Consider the following 20,454-nt stretch of genomic DNA (forward strand, 5'->3'; position numbering starts at 1 on the left):
GTTTATTCTAGAACTCCATATAGTTCTGTGTAACTTACAATATGAACATATTGCAGAACATACAGTATGTACTATTGAGTCTGGCTTATTTTGCTCAGTTTAATGTGTACAGGATTCATTCATGTTGCATATATCAGTAATTCACTTTGTTTTATTGATGCATATGCTACTGTGGTGCCAATCTACTACAATTTGAAATCCATCCTCCTGTTGATGGACTTTGAAGTTTTTTCATTTGGGTCCACTAGTAACGAAGGCTATAAACATTATCATATTGGTCTTTTCATAATAGTATGTTTTCGTTTCTCTTGGGTAAATACCTAGAAGTAGAATTGCTTGGGAAAAGCTAAGTGTATGTTTAACTTTATAAGATATAGTCAAATCTTTAGCCAAAATGGTAGTACCATTTCACATTCTCACCAGCCATGAATGAACATTGTAGTGGCTTCACATCTTCAACAGTGTATGGTGTTAGTGGCCTTTTAAATTCCTACCCCTTTAATGGGTGTTTATGGTATCTCATGATTGAATTTGCATTTTTCTGATGATCGTGCTGTTTAGCATGTTTTAATCTGTTTACTGGCCATTTGTTTATCTTCCTTTTATTGTCTCTTTAGCTTTTTGTCCATTATTGGGGAGGGGGGAGGTTGTCTTTTTATCATTTACTGCAGGAGATCTTTATGTAGTTTTGAAACTGGTTCTTTAAATATACTAAAAATATTTTCTGCCAGTCTGTGCCTTGAATTCTCGTATCGTAATAGTGTCTTTTGATGAGAATTTTTATTTTGATGAAATCTAGGTTATCATTACAGGTGGGATCTATATCTGGACTCTATACTTAACGACCTGTGTGTCTTAACTGTGTCCAGAGACCTTACTACATTTATTTCTTATTTCTTATTCTTTTTCTTTTTTTAGATTCCTTAAGGATTTTTACATAAATATTTGTATCATCTGCTAATAGAGGCAGTTTACATCTTTCTTTCCAATGACCTCTTTTTTTTTTTCTTTCCTGTGTCTTATTCTGCAGGCTAGGACAGCTAGTACAATGTTGAGTAGAAGTGATGGCAGACATTCTTATCTTATTCTCAATCTTGGGGGGAAAGCCTTCCATCTTTCACCATTAGTTATGAGGTTAGCTGTAATTGTTTTGTTGTTGTTGTTGTTGTTTTTGGTATAGATACCCTCATCCTATAGAGGAAATTTCTTCTGATTCTTAGTTTGCTGAGAGTATTTGTTTTTAACATAAATGGGTGCTGACTTGTATCAGATACCTTTTCTGCAGTTACTGGGGTGATCACATGGTTTATTTCCTTATTCTGTTGTATTATACTGGTTGATTCTTTAAGTTAATCTGACATCCCTTAGATAAATCCCAGTTGCTCATGATGTATTGCCTTATATGCGTTGCTAGATTCAGTTTGATTATATTTTGTTGAAGACTTTTGCATTTAAATTCATAATGAATATTGGTATATGATTTTTTAATGTCTTTATGGGATTATCATATTGGAATTATGCAACTTTATAAAACAAGTGAGAAGTGTTCATTTCCCTTCTGTTTTCTGAATGATTTCGGTGTATAAGATCAATATATTTTGGTCCTTAAAGTGTTTGAGAAGAGTTTATCAGTGAAGCCATTGGAACCTGGAGTTTCTTTGTGGAAATTATTTTAAAACAAATTCAACTTTTTTGATATACAAATATCTCTATCATCCATCTATTCTATCCATCTGTCTATGTATCTTTCCATCTATCTGTTTATCTATTTATCACCTATCCATCTCCCTTTAATATATTGTGTTAAGCAGAATAGCTTCCCCCTACCACCTGCAGAGATGTCTGTGGCTTAATCCCTGGAACATATGAATAAATTATATTGCATAGAAAAAGGGCCTTTGCAGATGTAACTGATGTTATGGACTTTAAAATAAGATTAATCTGGACTCTCAGGTGGGCCCAGTTAATCACCATGAGCCATTAAAAGCAGAGAATTTTCCCTTGCTGGAGTCAAAGAGACTGACAGAAAGGGAAATAAAAAATTTGAAGCATGAGGATTGTTGGCATAAAGATGAAGAAGGCTACATGTCAAGGAAATAGAGACTTCAGTCCTATAACCACAAGCAACTAAATTCTACCAACAACTTGAAAGAGCTTTGAAGTAGAATCTTCTCTAGAACCTCCAGGTAGGAATCCAGCCCAGCTGACACATTGATTTTGGCCTTGTAAGTCCTAAGCAGTGTGAGCAGAAGACCAAGTTGAGTCATACTGTGTCCAGACTTCTGGCTCAGTGAATAATGATTGGGTATTGTTTTAAACATCCATTATGACAGCAATAGAAAATTAATTGTATCTATATAAAATTTTCTATTTCATCTTGGGTCAGTTTTGGTAAATTATGTTTTTCACCTGATTTTTCAAATTTATTGCCATAAAATTGTTTAAAGTATTTTTCTTTACATTTCTCTAAGATCTGTAAAGATATCCTCTTTTTCATTCCTATTACTGATAATATGAATCCTCCCTCTCTCACCAGTCTTACTAGATATTTATCAATATTATCAATGTCCTCAAATAACCAACTTTTGCCTTTGTTAACTTTTCTGTTGTATATTTTATATTTTACTGACTTGGGCTTTTAAAAGCAACTGTGTTCCTTGTAGTTAGTAGAAGCTTTTTGTTTATCAAGCTTCTAAGAGAAATTTAATCACTGAGTTTAAATATTTCTTTTTAAAATATAAATATAACATTTACAATGATAAATCTCTAAGTACTACTTTAGTTGACTCCCACAAATTTCTGAGTGTAGTCTATGTTAATCCAGATACTCTTGCTTTCTTAATAGTGTTCTCATGCACATATATAAAATAAGTATATATTCATATTTTCATTTTCAGCTTATGTGTGTCTTTATGTTTAAAGTGTGAATCTTGTGGTCAGAATATAGCTGGGTCTTGCATATCATCCAGTCTGGAAAATCTCTGCCTTTTAATTGGAATTTTTATCCATTTTTGTATGTTGCAGTTATCAATATGGTTGGATTGAAAGCTACCTTGTTGCTATTTGTTTTATTAACCTGTTTTTTTTTTGTTATTGTTGTTGTTCCTCTGTTTCTTCTTTCCTGCCTTCTTTTGCTTAAATACTTTTAAATATTTTATTTTAATTCTTCTATTGGCTATTCAACTATACATTTTTGCATTTTTTAGTGTTTATTCTAAGGGTTATAATATGCCTCTTCAGCTTGCTATATAATCTACTTAGTATTGTATTACTTTCCAATAATATAATTTTATTTACCTCGTTCTTTGTGAAATTGTTGTCACATATATTACATCTGCATTTGTTATAAACCCCAATACAGTTTTATTTTAGTTTTAAACATTGATGTATATATTATAATCCTTAGAATAAATGTAGAATAAAATTTTTATTTTGCCTTTATTTTTGAATAATTTTGCTGCATGTAAAATTTTTGGTTGATCTTTTTTTTTCTTTCAGTACTTTAGGTTGTTTCAGTGTCTCCTGCCCTCCAGCAGATAATGTGAATATCTGTTCTTCGTATTACTGTAACCTGTATATAATACATCACCTTTCCTCTGTTTCCAAGATTTAATGTTTAACTTTGAATTTGAACAGTTGACTATGATGTGCCCAGAGGTAATTTTCTCCATATTTAGTCAACGTAGGGCTTTGAATTAGCTTCTGATATGTAAATTTATGCTTTTCACCAAATTTGAAGACTATTTAGCCATTATGTCTTTAACTATTTTTCAATCCCATTCCATTCTTTTTTCTTCTGAGACTCCAATTACACATATGTTAGATTTCAGATATTGTTCCACAAATCACTGTGGCTCTATTCCTTTTTCTTTCTTTTTTTCTTCCTTTTTGTCAGTTGTATAATTTCTGTTGATTTATCTTCAAGTTCATTGACCCTCTCTTCTGCCATCTGCAGCCTTTTTTAAACCTATTGAGGAATTATTCATTTCAGATATTGTACTTTTGCTTTTAGGCTCAATGTTGGCTTTCTTTACCCTAGAAGCATGTTATGTTGCTGAGAGAAAGATAAATACACTCTCTTGAGATGAGATATTTGAGTACTAGAAGAGTCTATAATAGGATTCATTTACAGAATTGTGCAGAACCAAGAAAGCACAGTGACTTCTTATAGAAAAGCTGATGTTGAAATGTAAATAATCATATTAGTACTTTGATTATTCCTTATAGGTTTCTGGGGTAAATATTTATGTTCCCATTACAATTTCTATCATTTAATGTTTCTGTGATCATTGTTTTTGTGATGCTATATTTTTTCTTTGTGTTTTTCAAATAAAATTGTGGGCTTCATGACACTTTCAAAACTTTGGACAAGGTTCAAAATTGTAAAAATAAAATTATTTAAACAACTGCTTTATTTTGCCAATTAATATATTCCTTAACAGCTTCAACTCTGCGGAAACAAAATGCCTTTTCCAGCGGCAACATGTTTCAGATTGGTTTGAAAAGTTATGTCCCTTTTGTTGAGGTCATGAAATATTCTTCTGTCCACTAAACAGTGAAGCCATCAGGGTGAATGTTCTGGGCCTTCAGTTGCCTAATGACTGGTAAAAAGACAAGTTCTGTGGGTCCCTGATAAACTTTTCTGTAAGCTGATTGGATTGGATCTAGCATTAGGAATTTAGCTCATACAAGCCTAAAAGAGTTTCATTTTGTGCCTACTCGGGCTCCTAACTGAGAAAACCCTGGAACCATAGTCATTTTACTCCTGCACACTCAGCTTTTCATGGTCTGGGAACCCAAATCATAATGTAACTTTAAGAGGTGAAGCACTGAGCCTCTCATCATTAGTCTACCTGCTTTCAGTTGAATTATTTGTTAGTTTTCCAGAGTGACTCAGATGCATGTCTGAGTCTCATCAACTAAAGAATCTTGCTTGTCAACATGGAAGAACAATTTCTGCTAAAACGACCATAGCTTTAGGAGCCTTAAAGAGCTTTAGGAAAGCACATGTTAAGTATCACTTAGCAAGCCATAACACCCACGTGACACACATCTGTGGTGTTTGTAATAAAAGATGGTTTTTCTTTTGAATGTTTGATTCACTGAACACCTGTCTGAGTAGTAGGACTGATGAAAAGGGACAATGGAAACCCAGCACACCTGTGCATGTGAACGCTGTTTTGTAAGTGTGCTTGGGCTAGCTTGTTCTTTGTATAAATAATAGTAGCAGTAGCTTTTGAATGAAAAGCAGGGATGATTATAACTAGAAAAGTGGCACTGTAGATCATTTCAATTGCACAGTCTGGATACTACACAACTAAGTAGACTGCTAACCCACCAGGTTCCTCCAGAATGGTCCAGGTTGCCCCTTTGTCTCATAAATGCGTGGACCACGTGGTGTTTGCTCCTATATCTGACCTACCTGGATGAATGGAATAAGGGAAGAGAAATGTTGAGATTTAGAAGTAATCCATAGCAAATCCCTGGAGGCATTTTTCAAGGACTTAAATGTTTAAAACTAACATTAAACTATTTTAAAATGTTTAATCATGAAATTTTGACGGGAAACACATATTAAAATTAAAATTTAGTTTTTTTGTCCCCCAGTGGGGATTGTTAGAGTATTTTAGTATGTGTTTTTAAGAGAGGTTTCCCCTTATACCACTGGGCATTCTTTCTTCTCAAGAAGAGGTATTCTTGCAAGAGATTTTCTTCATTTTGTGGTTTCAGTTTGGACACTGGCCTCCTGTCGCTGACGGGTACTTTCTTATGCAGTGGAGGGAAGTAAAGTCTTACTGTTGTTACCTGTAAAAATGACTGATGAGGAAAGTCAAGGCTACGTTCCACAGAGCTGAGCAGAGCAGAGCTGCATGTGCTCTAAGAACAGGATTACTACCTCCTATGAGGCTGTGCCTCCGCAGAGCCTGGCAGGGAGCTCACAGTCAGTTGTATCACTGGCCCTCAGAATGTTCTGGCTCCTACCAGGGCAGAGATAATTAACACATTTCTCAGAATTCAGCTTGTTGGGGCAGGCTGGGCATTCTAGGGTAGAGACCCTCTCTGCAGAGTCAACATTATGGGGAGAATGCTAGGATCCTGTTTCTACATCCCATGGATCTGGACCTACCTGTCGGGTTCCTCACTCTCCTCTTACATACATCACTGAGGACATGACAGTGGACACCTGCCCTCGCTTCCATGTGGGCACTGGTCAGTCCAAATCTGACTGACTAAAAGAATCACATGGGGTGATTTAAAAAATTAGATACCTGGTCCCACCTTAAATATTTTAATTTTGCATGTCCCAGGTTTAGAAGTCTTGAATCTAGTGAAGATTTAATTTTGTGTTCTTGAATAGAAATATATCCTACTCTAGAGAGCAGGTATTTGAGAACACAATGTCTGGTATTTCTTGTTACCAAGAAATGATGAGAAAGTGCATATATATTTTATCCATATCCAGGAGGAAAGTTTTAAAGGAGTCTTTACATCTTGCTAAGAGGGAGGCCCTTTCATTTTTATAAATTGGCATCTGCACATAGGATGTATGAATGTCCAGAATGTTTGATGACTTTTTTATTTTTAAACTTCATTTTGTTCTAAAGAAATTGTATGTGGGAAAGATGGCTGCTTGGCTCTGCAAGGTCAAGGAGAGATGCAGGGCCTTGGATTTTCAACCAGTCTTCCTGTTTATATGCCCTTGACACACCTGGTATGACCAGCCATCGCAGCTTGCTGGTCTTAACACTGAAAGTTCTGCTGGGTACCACGAAACCCCTCAGTCCCGGCAGATCAGGAGAGCCACACCCTACGATCAAGACACATGTTGTCTCCAGTCCTAAGGCCATTCCAGACTCTGCAGGGTGTGGCTCTTGGGGAACTTCGCTAGCAGGCCTAGGGTTTCTTTCTCTCTAGTCTTGCTCTTCCAAATCCCAAGCTTTTGTTGACCTTACTTCTCTTTGCATGGAATTTTACTTTTGTGAATACCTTTGGCCATTATTTTAGAGAGGTTTTGACAAATGATGGAATAACCATCATGTATGCAAGATACAATTGATTGATTGTGGACTTAAAATTTTTTTTTATTTCTATTAAGATAGAATTGACATATTACTTTGTGTAAGTCTAAAGTGTACAGCATTTTGATTTGATACATTTTTATATTATAATATGGTCACCACCGTCATTTTATGTTAGCTAACATCTCTGTCACTTCACATAATTATCATTTCTTTTACATGGTGGGAGCAGTTAAGATCTAGTCTCTTAGAGACGTTGAAGTTTATAATATGGTATTGTTGTCTATGATGATACCGTGGACTTGGATGATTTACCAAATTCCATATTAGGAATTAGGTTAAACTTCACCTAAAACCAACTCCAAGGCCCCATAAGAGGACAATTTCCCCATAGTTACTGTGAGTCAGTTCCTGGAACTCCCTTTCTTGTGATTTTTTTTTTAAAGCCATTTATTACTTGGATTTTGTCCCCTTATTAGCCCTCTCCCAATTTGCACGAAAGTCCAGTCACACCCAAAGCTTTCATGAGTTTACTAAACTGGGTGGCAGGCAGTGTCATAGGACAGGTCACATCACAGGGTATATGACTGTTGGCCACATTCCCCTCCCCACAGCCTCTCCGGATCACAAAAGACTTCTGTCTGCACACCAGTCTCTCAGGGTCTCAGGTTCTGTCCCGAGAGGTGTTTTGATGAATGCTCTTTGCTCCGTATCATAATTTTTGAAATGAGAGAGTAAATATAAAGTGCTTATTTTGGTAATTGTGAAACTGCAGAGTGGAAGTATTGGGTATCAAAACCCCTTGCCCTTTAAAGTGAGGGAATGAGAGGGAGCGTGTCCTGTAAGATCAATCACTTCTGTTTCAGAGAGTCGCGCCTGCGGGAGTGGGGAGGAAAGTGGGTGGCTTGTGCATCACTGCAGTGCGGCGAGAGGGATAGCAAAGGTGCTGATGGATGCTTTATTCAAGGGCTTAACGCGTGCCAGGCGATTTTACTTTCATGACCTCACTATTGTTCCTATTTTCTAGATGAGAAAGTTGAGGCTTAGACTAGTTAAAAACAAAACAAAAACCTTGCCCAAGTTTACACAACTGGTAGACTTAGGATTCCTTCTCAGCCTGCCTGGCCACAGATCATGTGCTCTTTACCTGTATTCGCATCACACCAAGAATGTGAAATGCTCTTTTGCACAGATATGTCTGCTGCACATAATTTCAGAGCTGGTAGAAAAGAAGTGGAGGGTGTTTCCCTACCTCTTTTCACGCTGTGGTTGTAAAACCTGGATTACCAGCAGCTCGGTGCTCACCACCACCCCAGGATGGCACTCGCGACCCTCTGGTGTCAGCATCCACAAGGATGTGCAGAGCTGTTGGGCAGGGCTCTGCTTCACTGCAGCTGTCAGGATCACATCCCTGGAGTTTGGCGAGCTCTGTGGTCTGCTTCATGGCAGACCTTGCTCACACTCGTCTCTCTGTGGTCTGGGTGGCCCCTTCCCCACAGCCCTGTATAGGCCCTCCCTTGCTGGGAACCCTCTGTAACCACACCAGGAGTGAACTATAGTGTGGGCTGAGAACACTGGTTTGATACTAATAGGAACCATTTTTACATCATTTAATAAACTTTATTTCCTTCTTCTTGACACTGGTAACAAACATCTGTAGATTTCAAAGGAGATGCAAAAATGATTATAATGAATTTTAAAATATATCAAATTTAGGTCATGCCTCTCTTCAACAAAGGAATGGATTTTTTCCTAGAAGCAAAGAGAAGAAGGACACTTTCCTCGTCCACTATTCTCTGTGATTGAAGGCTGAGGCTTGCTAGTTTGGTGAAGGCAAGAATGAATTAGCTGGGCCTTCGTGTCTGTCATTCTTGAAGAATCCATTTGGTCCAGGTCACAAGGGTATAGTCAGTACCCAGACTGAGGGAAGTCAGGATAAACTGTTGAAAATTAAGGACCCCTCTAACTTTAGCTTCCTCTCAGATATCTTAATTTCATCTTTAAAATGGGGATAATGGCTTTGTGTTTCCTGTGCAGTATGGAGGGAGCTTGGAAGTGGTCACTCCCATCCTCACACAAGAAAAAAGCTGAGCAGACTGAAAATTAACAACTCTTTTTAGATTCATCAGAGAATCGAGGCCATGGGGAAGACTACTGCCCCCTAAATTGGAGAGACAGGCAGGTGGATACAGAGAATCACACTTTACTGGCATAGAAAGCTCCAGGGAGATCAGTACTAGGGAGATCAGTACTAGGGTAGGAAAAGCTAAATGTAATTGATGAAGAAAATCTAGACTGAAACTGATGAATCGCTGGAGGCTCAGTGTGGACAAGTCTAAGAGCTAAAAACTCCAGGCGGTCCAGTTTTAGAGTGGGGGGGGGTCTCAGAGTTTTATGAATTTTACCTTCAGGAGCTGATCAAGTTCTCGCAGTGAAGGTTAGAGAAGAATCCCCTCATGCTTCTGGTCAGGGGAGGAGGATGGGGGATGGGAAAGTAGGGGTGGGGAGGGGGAGACAGCCATTTAGGAAATGCACTCAGAGCATTCTGTTCCTCTAACCTGGGGTGGGGCTAATAGTTAGATACTGATTTCTGGGGACAAGGAAAGGATGCAGCGCGGTGATGTATGTAAAAGCACAGGGGACAGCGCCGGCAAGAGCTGTTGGTGCAGTTATTTTACAGTCTCCCTGTACATCGTCTGAGCATTATCCACATGCACTGAAGAAGCTGTGCGTACAGTGGGGTCCAGCGGCAGACTGCAAGGAGTTCTGTGAAACTGAGCTGGAGGAAAACCTTAAAACCTAGAGCAACTAGCATCTTGGAAGTATTACCGTAATTTGGCATACCATCACACACATTCTCTGGCGAGTCCCATGAAATAGTAATTCTTTCCCTGCTAACATGAAAAAAAAAAAAAGAGAGAGAGAGAGAGACAAAGATGATTTCCAAATGCTGCCCTACTTTCCCAGGTCTTTCCTCCAGAAGCCAGGTTTAAGTTTTCTAGTGCCCTGACTGCTTCCACTTCCCTGGACAGCATCCTTTCAGCTCAATGGTGATGTGTCCACAGTGACACAAGTGGTATTTATTGCTTCTTGGCTGGCTCTTGCCAGAACAAATGGTAGCAGACATGCAGAGTAATTGCTAGCTGGAGCCCACAAAGAGCATCACAATGCCAGTCCATTCTGAGAGACAAAAAGGGGAGGCAGGTGAACTGCACAGATGAAACCTTCACCAGGAGAAACCACTGGGGGCCAGATGACAGGTGTTTGGAATTCCTATGTTTTAATATTGTCTTTCTTGTCATTAAAATTTAGTCTTTACTTTGGAGCTCTCAGGAATAATTCTTATTACCATTTTCTTTTCTTTTCCCCTAGGTATCAACAATTGAGATTTGAAACTACTTTATGTATTTCCACACTTCCCATATGTATGCCCCATCCTTACTTTTACCCTTCCAATTTCAAAGAATTGCATTTTGTTTTCTGGATAATTTACCCTCGTTCTTCTTCCCACTGTCCCTCGGGCAATAGTTATCTAGTAGTAGATGGAACACAGTACATTTAAAATGACTTTGTTTTTCTCATCAGATCCACAGAATGGCTCAGTATAGTGCAGATTCTCAAGTGCCTAAGGGAATTCCTGAAAATAATTTGCTTTTCCCATTTATTTTGAAAAACTAACATCAAAAATTCTGAAGTAGGCTGTGGTTGCATGTGTTAGTCAAAGGTAATCAACTTGGCCCCTGGTCAGTAAGACTTCTGGGGAAACTAGAATTGAAATTAAAAATGACACATCAATTAAATCTATGATCTGTTCACCTACTAACCAGGGCACCCCTAGAGGGACAACATCATGTCTTCACAAAGCACCAACTCCCAGGGTTAAGGATTTGCTTCAAACTTGTCGAATTCCTTAATGACATATTGTAGAGGTTTCATATGTAGATTTATATATTCAGCAGTGGAAAAAGTTCTCTGTTATCTGTCTACAAATGCTTAGCATTTTGATCAGTATCTCAAATGAGTATGTAAAATGCATACTGATCAAATTTAGGAGTGACACAAATCTGGAAGGGATAACTGTTATTTTTGATGGAAGGACAAAATGATCAGAACAGTCCGGAATTGTAAATCACAACAAACAAAAGGAAATGTAGTAAGGTACATATGAAGGCCGACACTTCCATTAAAAAAATAAATTGCCCAAGCATAGGATCGGGAGAGGGGAGACCTATGTTTATAACAGCAAATGTGAAAAACGTGCTGAGCATTTGAGGAGACTTTCTTGTTGCGCTGAGTGTGATAAGAGTCTCATTTTACTCTGTGTTGGCCAGATAAAAATCTGGAGTATTGTGACCAATTGTGGGAGCCACACATGGGACTTGGGCATCTGGAGAGATGTCCGTTTCAGTCTAGAAGGTGTGTAGGGGTTTTTGGATGGGTCTGGGGTGCAGAGAGGGGTTAAAGTAGTTGAGATCACCCAAGCAGGAGGAGAGAAAGCTTATGGTGCTGTGATTGGTTCCTTCAGACACAGGAAGTTCTTTCAGATGGAGAGGAATCAACTCTCAATTCATAAGGCAGAATCTACGTCACCATGGCAGAAGCCACAGGGAGGTAGATTTTAACTCAGATCTAGGGAAGAAATATAACAACTGCAGTTGTTCAGCCATGAATTAGGTGCTTCACAGCCTAGCTCTCTCACTCAGGTGAAGGGCCAGGCAAGAATACCACCCTGATTCTGAGGTGCTGGCAAGGGGACACGTAGGATAAGTGGGAAGCTGGGCTACACTGAAGGGTCTTTCCAACCCTCTGCTTCTTTTTTAATTAAATCAAGATTAATGTAATTTAAAGAGAGATCTTTTATATATCTTACAAAATCCAATTTGTTCTCTGAGAAGTGCCTTCATGCTTACTTCTGTTTTTATATTTTCCTATGAAAATTTTGGAAATGGTCACATGACTTAGAATTTAGAAGTGTTATTAAATTTACACTGTGACTATCTCTATGACCCTTTGACATTCATATGCTGTCAGATTGCTTCACTTCTGTTTTCAGTGAGATTAGGGCAGTCAGCTTCTCCATTCTGTGAGCCAGGATTTATTTCATTATTCCAAAGTTTAATGATATGTGTACACATTCTTAATGCACATCTTTGGGGCTCTCTGTGAATCTTATTGGAGGTATAAATCAGGAAATAGTAAAAATAAAAGCAAAAACAACCACACACACCATCTTTAAGGACAGCAAGTTAGTAAACTGTTCTAATGAATCCTTTGGAGAACCTGGCCACATACAGCCACCTGTCTCATCCTCCCTCATCCTACACACCCTCTGGGCTTCCACCACCGTTGCTGCCAATGCAGCTGGTATAATCCATCCTTAAAATAGAACATCTTCTATTTCTCACGCTGGACAAAAACCCAGTATGGTTTCCTCTACCTAAATCTCTGCAATTCCATTTAAAAAGTCTATTTTAGTGACAATGTCTATATTTCTGCAGGTTTCAGAATCAGTCTAATTCTGAAATAAGACTTAGGGTTGATAGCAGCTGTCTTTATCACATTTTCTTTCAGGGCAGCCTAGAAATCCACAGGCCTCAGTTGGAATCCCACCTCAGGGTCATGGGAGGCCATCAGGCTGAGAAAACGAGCAACTCTAGGAAATTTATAGTCTGTTTTCTGACTGTGGTTTAACAGAACATGCATAATCCAGACCCTACTATCTGGGCTGGTTCATACAAAAGATGGTAAAAAGATCATCTTCACAAAGGCCATTTGCAGGCCTGGTTGAACTTAGCACCTCCATAAGGGGGAGGTGTTCATATATGCTTATGTCTGCAGGAGTAACAAACGAAAACAGTGACCTGGCTCTAAGGGGCGTCAGGAGTCATCAGAGCAAGACATCATTGTTCAAACTGAGAGTCAAGAATCAGCATCCTCTTTTTGTCCTTGGTGGGCTGCTTGTGTTGGGGGAAGTTCACCTTAATGTGTGGACTCCTGGGTCAGAAAGGAAAATGATGTATCTGCCTGTTTTATTGGCTGAGTTTTGCCCACTGGCAAACCATCATTCCGAGTTGTATTAAGTGAAGACAGCAATGTGGTTACGTGGGCTTAAAAAGAGAAATGCTGAGGCTTATATTTACTGAGCAAGTATGAAATGCAATCAGAATTTGTATTGCTTCTAAATTTCATAATATATGCAAGTTTTCTTTTTGTCTTTATTCTTGTTCATATAATTGTGTTCTCCTGCTGGCAGTAAGCATTTGTAGAAAGGGAATATGTTATCGCACTATCTCCGTTTTTCCTTTTCCCTCAGTTGTCTTACACACACACACACACACACACACACACACACACACTCACACACATACCTGACTTGAGCAACCAATGTTGTCTTAGATGAGACTGAATACTGTAGACTGTTTCTAGCATCCCACTGTCTTCTGGGGCTTTTCTCTTTGCCACATCCCCAAGAGAAAGATGTAATTATTAATCAGATTTTATGGGAAGTGAAAAAAGACCATCTAGCCTAGCGCTGAGCAGTAGAACTTCCTGCATTTATGACAGTGCCCTGAACCAGTGTGGTCCAGTGCAGTAGCCACTGGCCCCATGTGGGTGTTGTGTACTTGAAACGTGGCTAGTTTGACTGAGGAACTGAATTTCAAATTTTTATTAAATTTAAGTATAAACAGGCATATGTGACTAGTTGGCTACTGTACTGGACAGCACAGCAATTGTTGAAGAATTCATAGCATCAGAAAGGGTGATGGGAGGAGTAGGGGTAACTAGTGGTAGAGCACATGCTTAACATGCACGAGGTCCTGGGTTCAGTCCCCAGTGCCTCCGTTATAAAAAAGAAAAAGAAGAAGTGATAGAGTAAATGCACTAATCAGTGGGAGTCATCATTCTAACTGCCTCTTTTCAATATGGAGCCAAATGGTACTTAGAGTAATGCAGCAGTGTTTTTGATAGATGTTAAAATGATCACCAAAAATATGAGAAAAAATCCCCTAGAGCATTCATATTTAATAATAAGGATTATTCTCTTTTCTATGCTAGGTGCTTTACATAATCCTGTACAGATATATCATCTATTATTTTCACAAGTGTTCTGAGTTAGATAATGACTTTTTTCCATTTTATGGAGGAGAGGAAACCAAGGTCCACCAGTTTAAAATAATGAACCCAAGGTCATACAGGCAGCAAGTGGTAGAGCCGAGGTTTGAACCCAGGTAGGGTTCTGCATTGATGGATCTCACAATGAATATTTCCCACACTGTCTTTAGAGCACTTGTATTTATCACCCTGGTCCTCACTGGGAAATGGGTTGAGGGGGTGGGTACATTAAGGAATGAGCCCTGGCACGACACCGCCAGATTTGAATCCTGCCTCTGCTACTTACCAAGTGTGTGAAATTGAGCAAATTTCTTAGTACCTGGGAGCCTCAATTTTCTCCTTTGATATGGAAATGATAAAGGTACCCACCTCATAGGGTTGTGGTGAGGGTTAAGTTAACAGTTCCTGGCACCTTGTTTGAACCATATGTATTTGTCATCACCATTATTTTCAATTTGAAAGACTGTCACATGTGTTAGAATGTGGATTTAATGTGGTGTTAATAGATGGACTAGAGCTATGCTTTGGGTGCCCTTCCCCAGAAAATAAGAGACTCTAATAATTCAGATAATTCAGGGAGAAACACCCTGCTGTGCAGCCACTTTGATGTTCCCATCACTGGAATTACAAAGTTTCAGAGTGCACACGCCGCGGCTAGCTCCTCATATCTTTGCTTTTCATGTCTGTCTCCCTTGGTGTCTTTGATTCGTTCTGAATGCTGAGCAGTGACAAACACCAACACAGCTGGAAAGAGCTGTAAGATTTGCTCTTCTGTCTTCCAGCGGGGAATTATTGCCATGGATACCAGCATCAGAGGAGGACTGGGGAGCTCTCTCAACGTGTCTCCTGAGCGGTCTGACATCTGTTTCTGGCAAGGCCAATAATGAGCATGCCGCTAGCTTCGTATCAAATGGGAGACTGATCCACACCTCTTTTGTTTTTCACCACAGATGGCCTCCGCCCAGGATGCCAGGTATGGCCAGAAGGACTCCTCTGATCAGAACTTTGACTACATGTTCAAACTGCTCATCATTGGCAATAGCAGTGTGGGGAAAACATCTTTCCTCTTCCGTTACGCCGATGACTCCTTTACATCTGCATTCGTCAGCACCGTTGGGATCGATTTCAAAGTGAAAACTGTATTCAAAAATGAAAAGAGAATCAAGCTTCAGATTTGGGTAAGTGACTTTGAACTGACTGTTCTTCAGTCTAGGCCGCTGAACATGTAAATGTGAAGGGTAACATTTTCTTCCTTATTCTGCCCCATGGGATCCGTAAGCCTCTGTTTCCAGATTCTTTGACACAGAACATTCTGTTTCAAAGGCTGTGGAGGGATGCCTCTTTGAGGTATGGAGATTGAATTAGGCCTTGTCATTTGATGCCCCTAAGAGTCTTCAGAAGGAAGAAAATCCAAATATCTGTTTGTCGTGGTAGAAAGAACACTCAACAGAAAGTCTGGCTCTTCTATGGTTGATGTGACCTGGAACATGTCTCTGAGTCCTTCTCTGACATTTCTAATCCACAAAATAGGCAAAGTGAATCTAGCCTTTTTTTAAGTCCCAGGAAGCAGCCTGCCCCGGGCATTTTTAAAAAGAAGGTAAACCACCAAATATAGAGAAACCTTAGGTTTTATCCCTTCATAAGGCCCCAGATAAAATTTGAAAAGGGTCTATTTAATCTTCACTTTGTGATTTCAGTTCTGCAAGTTATGTTTATCCACACAGTCAAATAAAAGGAAACAAATGAAATAAAATACTGATTTTAAACAGGATTTTCCCCTAAGCAGAAGGCTCTTTAATAAGTTTTGAGACCATGTGGCTAGCTTTCTGCCTCTCCCCACCCTCTGCAGGAGATCAGAGATTCCTTAAACGGTTGGGGTAAATTTAGGAGACTAGCAAGTGAAAAACAGAGGGAAAAATGTGTGTGGGTAGCAGGTTCAAGGTGATATAAGAGATGAAGTAACCAAAAAATTGGTTATACCAGGAGAGAATTATGTAATTTGCATTTTTTTGTACATCGTACAGTGAGTGGGTATAATGGTAGAAGTTTTTACAGTTGGTTTGGCCCCCTTTTCCTGTTCATTTGTACCTCTGCCACTCAAGTTGATTTAAGCTATAAACAGGCATTTGCCAAGAGGTGAGGTTTTACCTTCTGAGATGATTCTGATACCTACTGCCACGTGGTGCCGGCGCCAGGGTTGATCTGTAAGACTGATGATAAGCCTACCTCCTCAAATATGGAAAGCTGAAAGACAGACAACTCTCAGAGTAAAGCATTTAACCTTTCTTTTTTTTTTTAAATAAAAGAGCCCTTTATCAAGATATCCATATAAATATACCAGATGCCCTTTAAATATCTTCAAGCTCCTAGGTGTAAAATTTAAAGATACAGGTTATATACACAAATAGGTATCCTCTTAGGTAACTTGCCATAGATTATTACTGATTCTTCAGCCTTCCAAGTCTAATGAGAGCTCAAGGTAAGAACTTGGAAAAGTAGGGCCATTCCCCTTCACTGTTCTGCTGGTCCCCGAAGCCGTTTTTGTTGGGAGGGAACCTCTTTAGAAACACACAGCCCTGTTTTTAGAAAGAGCTGTGTTTATTGTTCATTTTCTCCCAATTGTCATATTGGGATAACTTTCGTATTCAGGCTTAAGAAAGGTCCCTTAACTCTCAGGGGCTTTGACAAATTGAAAATTAAATTAACTTGGTAACTATACATCTCTTAACTCAGTGACCGTGGTCTTTCTGCTAATTTCAAAGAACTGTCATTCCTCTGGCTGACAGCTCCTGGTTTCTGCCCCTCCCTGCTTTATGGGATGTTTAAAGGGATGTTTAAAGATGGTTGTTGTGATCATTTAGGTAAACAACCAACATTGTGCATAAATTCAATCCTATAATCTCTGGCAGTTTCTCAATCTAGGTTTTTGAAATGCTTTATAGAGGTACACAATCATCTGTCCTTAATATAAAACAGCTATAGTTCAAATAATATCCTTTTTTTGAGAATTCTATTCTCATACTTGGAAAAACATTTTCTCAAAACACTCAGTGCTAGTACCAGGCCAGAGCTAACTCCTGAACTTTTCTTGGACACTGAAGTCAAGCTACTTCTGTCCAGGTCTTATTTCTGCATGAAAGTTTCTCTTCTCTGAGCCAAACAAAGCCCAACTCAGATCTCTGAGCTGCTTCTATTCTAATACCTCCTCATGCTTCTCAGTTTCTGTAACTTCCCTCAGAAGCCTCTGACATACAAATCTGTTCAAATTTGTCTCTAATCTTCCATGACCCACCATTTCCCCAAAACCTCCAACTCCTTTCATGCCCCAGTCCAGCCCGGGGCCTCATTCCAGGGCTTTCATTCTGCCATTGTGGGAACACCCACATTCCCTTCAGGGGCCAGCCACTCAGGACCCCTTCACCTAGCCCTCTCCTGAGTCACAGCGGCAGTCTGATGGCCACTGTTCTCTTTGCCAGCAAAACAATCTTATTTCTTCCTCTCAGAGACATTGGGAACTCCTAATGCACCTATGATTCTAGGAGTGTGAAAATGGATTTTTCACTACCATATCCCAACTGGTCTTCTAGAGTGTGAACCATTCAGAAGCAGTGCTATACAAAGATTTGGTGCTCACTGGACTTGTGATATAGTTGGAAAAATAAATGAATACTCATGGGTAACTATGTACTTCTATAAGCAAATACCAGGTTGTATAAATATTATCCGTAGCTAGCGTTTATTGAGCATAAACCTGTGCCAGGCATGATCTGTGCTTTATCGCTAATTCCCACAGCAACCCAACTTCGTATTTGTTATTATTCCTATTTTACCAAAGAAACCTGAAGATGGGACAAATGAAATTACTTGTCCAGGATTATACATGGTGAGAGGCTGGTTCCAGGCCAGGTCTATCAGATTTTAGTACGTTGGCTTGTTCTCTGTCACCATGCTGCCCTAATTAACAAGTCTTCTTGAATGGGGTGCTGGTTTTGTGAAAATGACTATCTTAGACAACGTATCCTGGGATGCTGAAGAGGATGGTTTTGAAAGAGTCTGACCATCTCAATGAATTGAGTCATGCAGGGAAGGGCAGATATGGTAAGGAGTAACAGGGCGCATGCCTGAGGCTAGGCATTCCTGCAGTAATTCTAGGGATGCTTGCTTTTTGCTATCGTGTAAGTATACTGGAAAATATTTAGTTGTGTACAGCTTTTATTGGTTATGAATTAAACAAATTATTTATGACTATATCTGGCCCTGATGTTTTGCCAGCTCATATTTTAATAATCAAATAGCAGTTTTGTTTCAGCTTATAGTATTTTTATGCACTTATATTAATGTGTAATGAATCATTAAGGTGCCCACAATGATCTTAGTCTATACTACACTCTGTTTCTACTTAACACTTCTGACACCAAAGGTGGATTCCCAGATCAGCAATTTTTCATTTCTCTGCAGATACCAACTGGGTGTCCTATAATTTAGTTCCATTCTGATACTAACTATCCAGAGTTAGCACATATCCAACAGGGAAAGGGCTCGGGTCCACAAGCCTACCCCTTCCTCCCCACTCACTTCAGACACCAGTCACAAATCTGGGCCATCTGTACTCCTGACCTACAGGCTATACATTGGCAGGTCCCGCAATCGTATATTTCAGGGTTGACAAGCTGTTAGAACAGCTCACAGAACTCGGGAAAACAGTTGGCTTACTATTCCTAGTTTATTAGAAAGGCTACAACTCAGGAACAGCCAGATAGAAGAGATACATGGGGCACATTTTTGTAGAGAAGGATGGCCACAGCTTTCATGTACTCTCTGATGTGTCGTCATCCTGCCCAGCACCTTGATGTGTTCACCAACCCAGAGGCTCTCCAAACCTCATCCTTTAGGGTTTTTATGGAGCTCCGATTACATAGGCATGATTGGCCATTGGTGTTGAACTCGATCTTCAGCCTGTCTCCCCTCTGGAGGTCCCTGGGGGGTGGGACTGAAGGGTCTCACCTTTTGATCACATGGTTTGTTCTTCTGACAACCAGCCCCCATTCTGAAGCCATCTAGGTGCCCACCAAGAGTCACCTCATTAGCATAAGCTCTGGTACAGGTGAAAGGGGCTTATTACGACTGAAAAAAGATGCTCCTTTTGCCCCATCACTCAAGAAATTCCAGGGGTTTTAGGGGCTCTGTGTCAGGGACCTGGAGGAAGACCAAATATATGTTTTTCATTCTATCACAATATCACAACCTATTGTATATTTCAGAGGAAGAGAAGCCAAGTTCTTCCATTGTAATGAAAACCATCATGGATTAGTCCAATGCATTATTACCAAGACAGGCTACAGATATTTTAAATTGCCCATAAATAGAACTGTTTCCAGGGTAGGAGATGAAGATACATAGAGAAGTTAAGTGATTTGACCTTACCTTACAGTTAGTGCCAGAGCAGAGTTTAAAGCCCAGGTCTCATGCTAGTTGAGCCAACCTGATTGCTCCTACACCAAGTTCTCTCTCAAGGTTAGTGTGGTGTTAGGACAATTGTGATAATTCTCATACCTGGTTGCCAGTGTTGCCATCAGGCATAGGAACCATCCAACTTGAGGCCAGATTTCAAGTAGTAGTATTTCTGAAATGTCAAGAGGGAAGAGCCTGGGTGGGAAGACTTCCCTGTTTTTCCACTTGATGAATTGCTTTTTGCATGTGCTGTGTAGCGGTTTTATGAGACTACAAACTGGAGTACTGGATTTTCAACAGTCCACTTTCAAAGAGAGCATTTTAACAACTAGTAGAAATATTGACATTTCTTCCTTGACGTGTTACACCACCTCTCTGTGGAAGTTCGTTGTTGCCTTGGAATAAACTTGTTTAGAGAAATATCATCGTTTGTTTGTACTTAGGTACAAACTCTGTATTTGTTTAGTATGTTTATGAATCTTTCTATTCTTTACTATGTTAATATTTCTTATTGCACTTTTATTATCATTTTTGTGATTTTCAAGTCAAAATTTTTCAAAATTTTTGAGATTTCAAGTATTAGAGCTGGTTCTTTGATTTTATATGTCTATTTAATCCTATTAAGAATATATTGGAGAAAAATGTAATGTAGTTTTTCACTTTAATTATAGAAAAATATTTCACAACTGGGGTCTATCTTACTTTACTTCTAATTTAGAAGTAGTTTAGCCTTGGGAAGGACTCTGTAGAGTGGGTATCTTCCCAGTGATTGGACTGAAAAATGACTGTGACGCCCGCTGCTAAGAACACCTCCGTGTTCACTCCCGGTGGCTAGGCTACCACTATGAGAGCTTTGAGGTCTGCAGCAACC

The 20,454-nt window shown here is 39.4% G+C and overlaps 1 protein-coding gene across 2 annotated transcripts in view; it reads left to right on the top strand.

The window, feature by feature from the left end:
• Positions 1-20,454, top strand: part of RAB3C (RAB3C, member RAS oncogene family) — a 255,645-nt gene that overhangs the window by 5,518 nt on the left and 229,673 nt on the right. For both annotated transcript variants that reach the window (XM_014555580.2, XM_006180358.3), the window contains exon 2: positions 15,083-15,310. In XM_014555580.2, the coding sequence (XP_014411066.1) occupies positions 15,083-15,310 (228 nt within the window). The remainder of the gene's footprint in view (positions 1-15,082; positions 15,311-20,454) is intronic.

The sequence above is a fragment of the Camelus ferus genome, chromosome 3 (assembly GCF_009834535.1).
Source record: "Camelus ferus isolate YT-003-E chromosome 3, BCGSAC_Cfer_1.0, whole genome shotgun sequence".
Classification (NCBI taxonomy): domain Eukaryota; kingdom Metazoa; phylum Chordata; class Mammalia; order Artiodactyla; family Camelidae; genus Camelus; species Camelus ferus.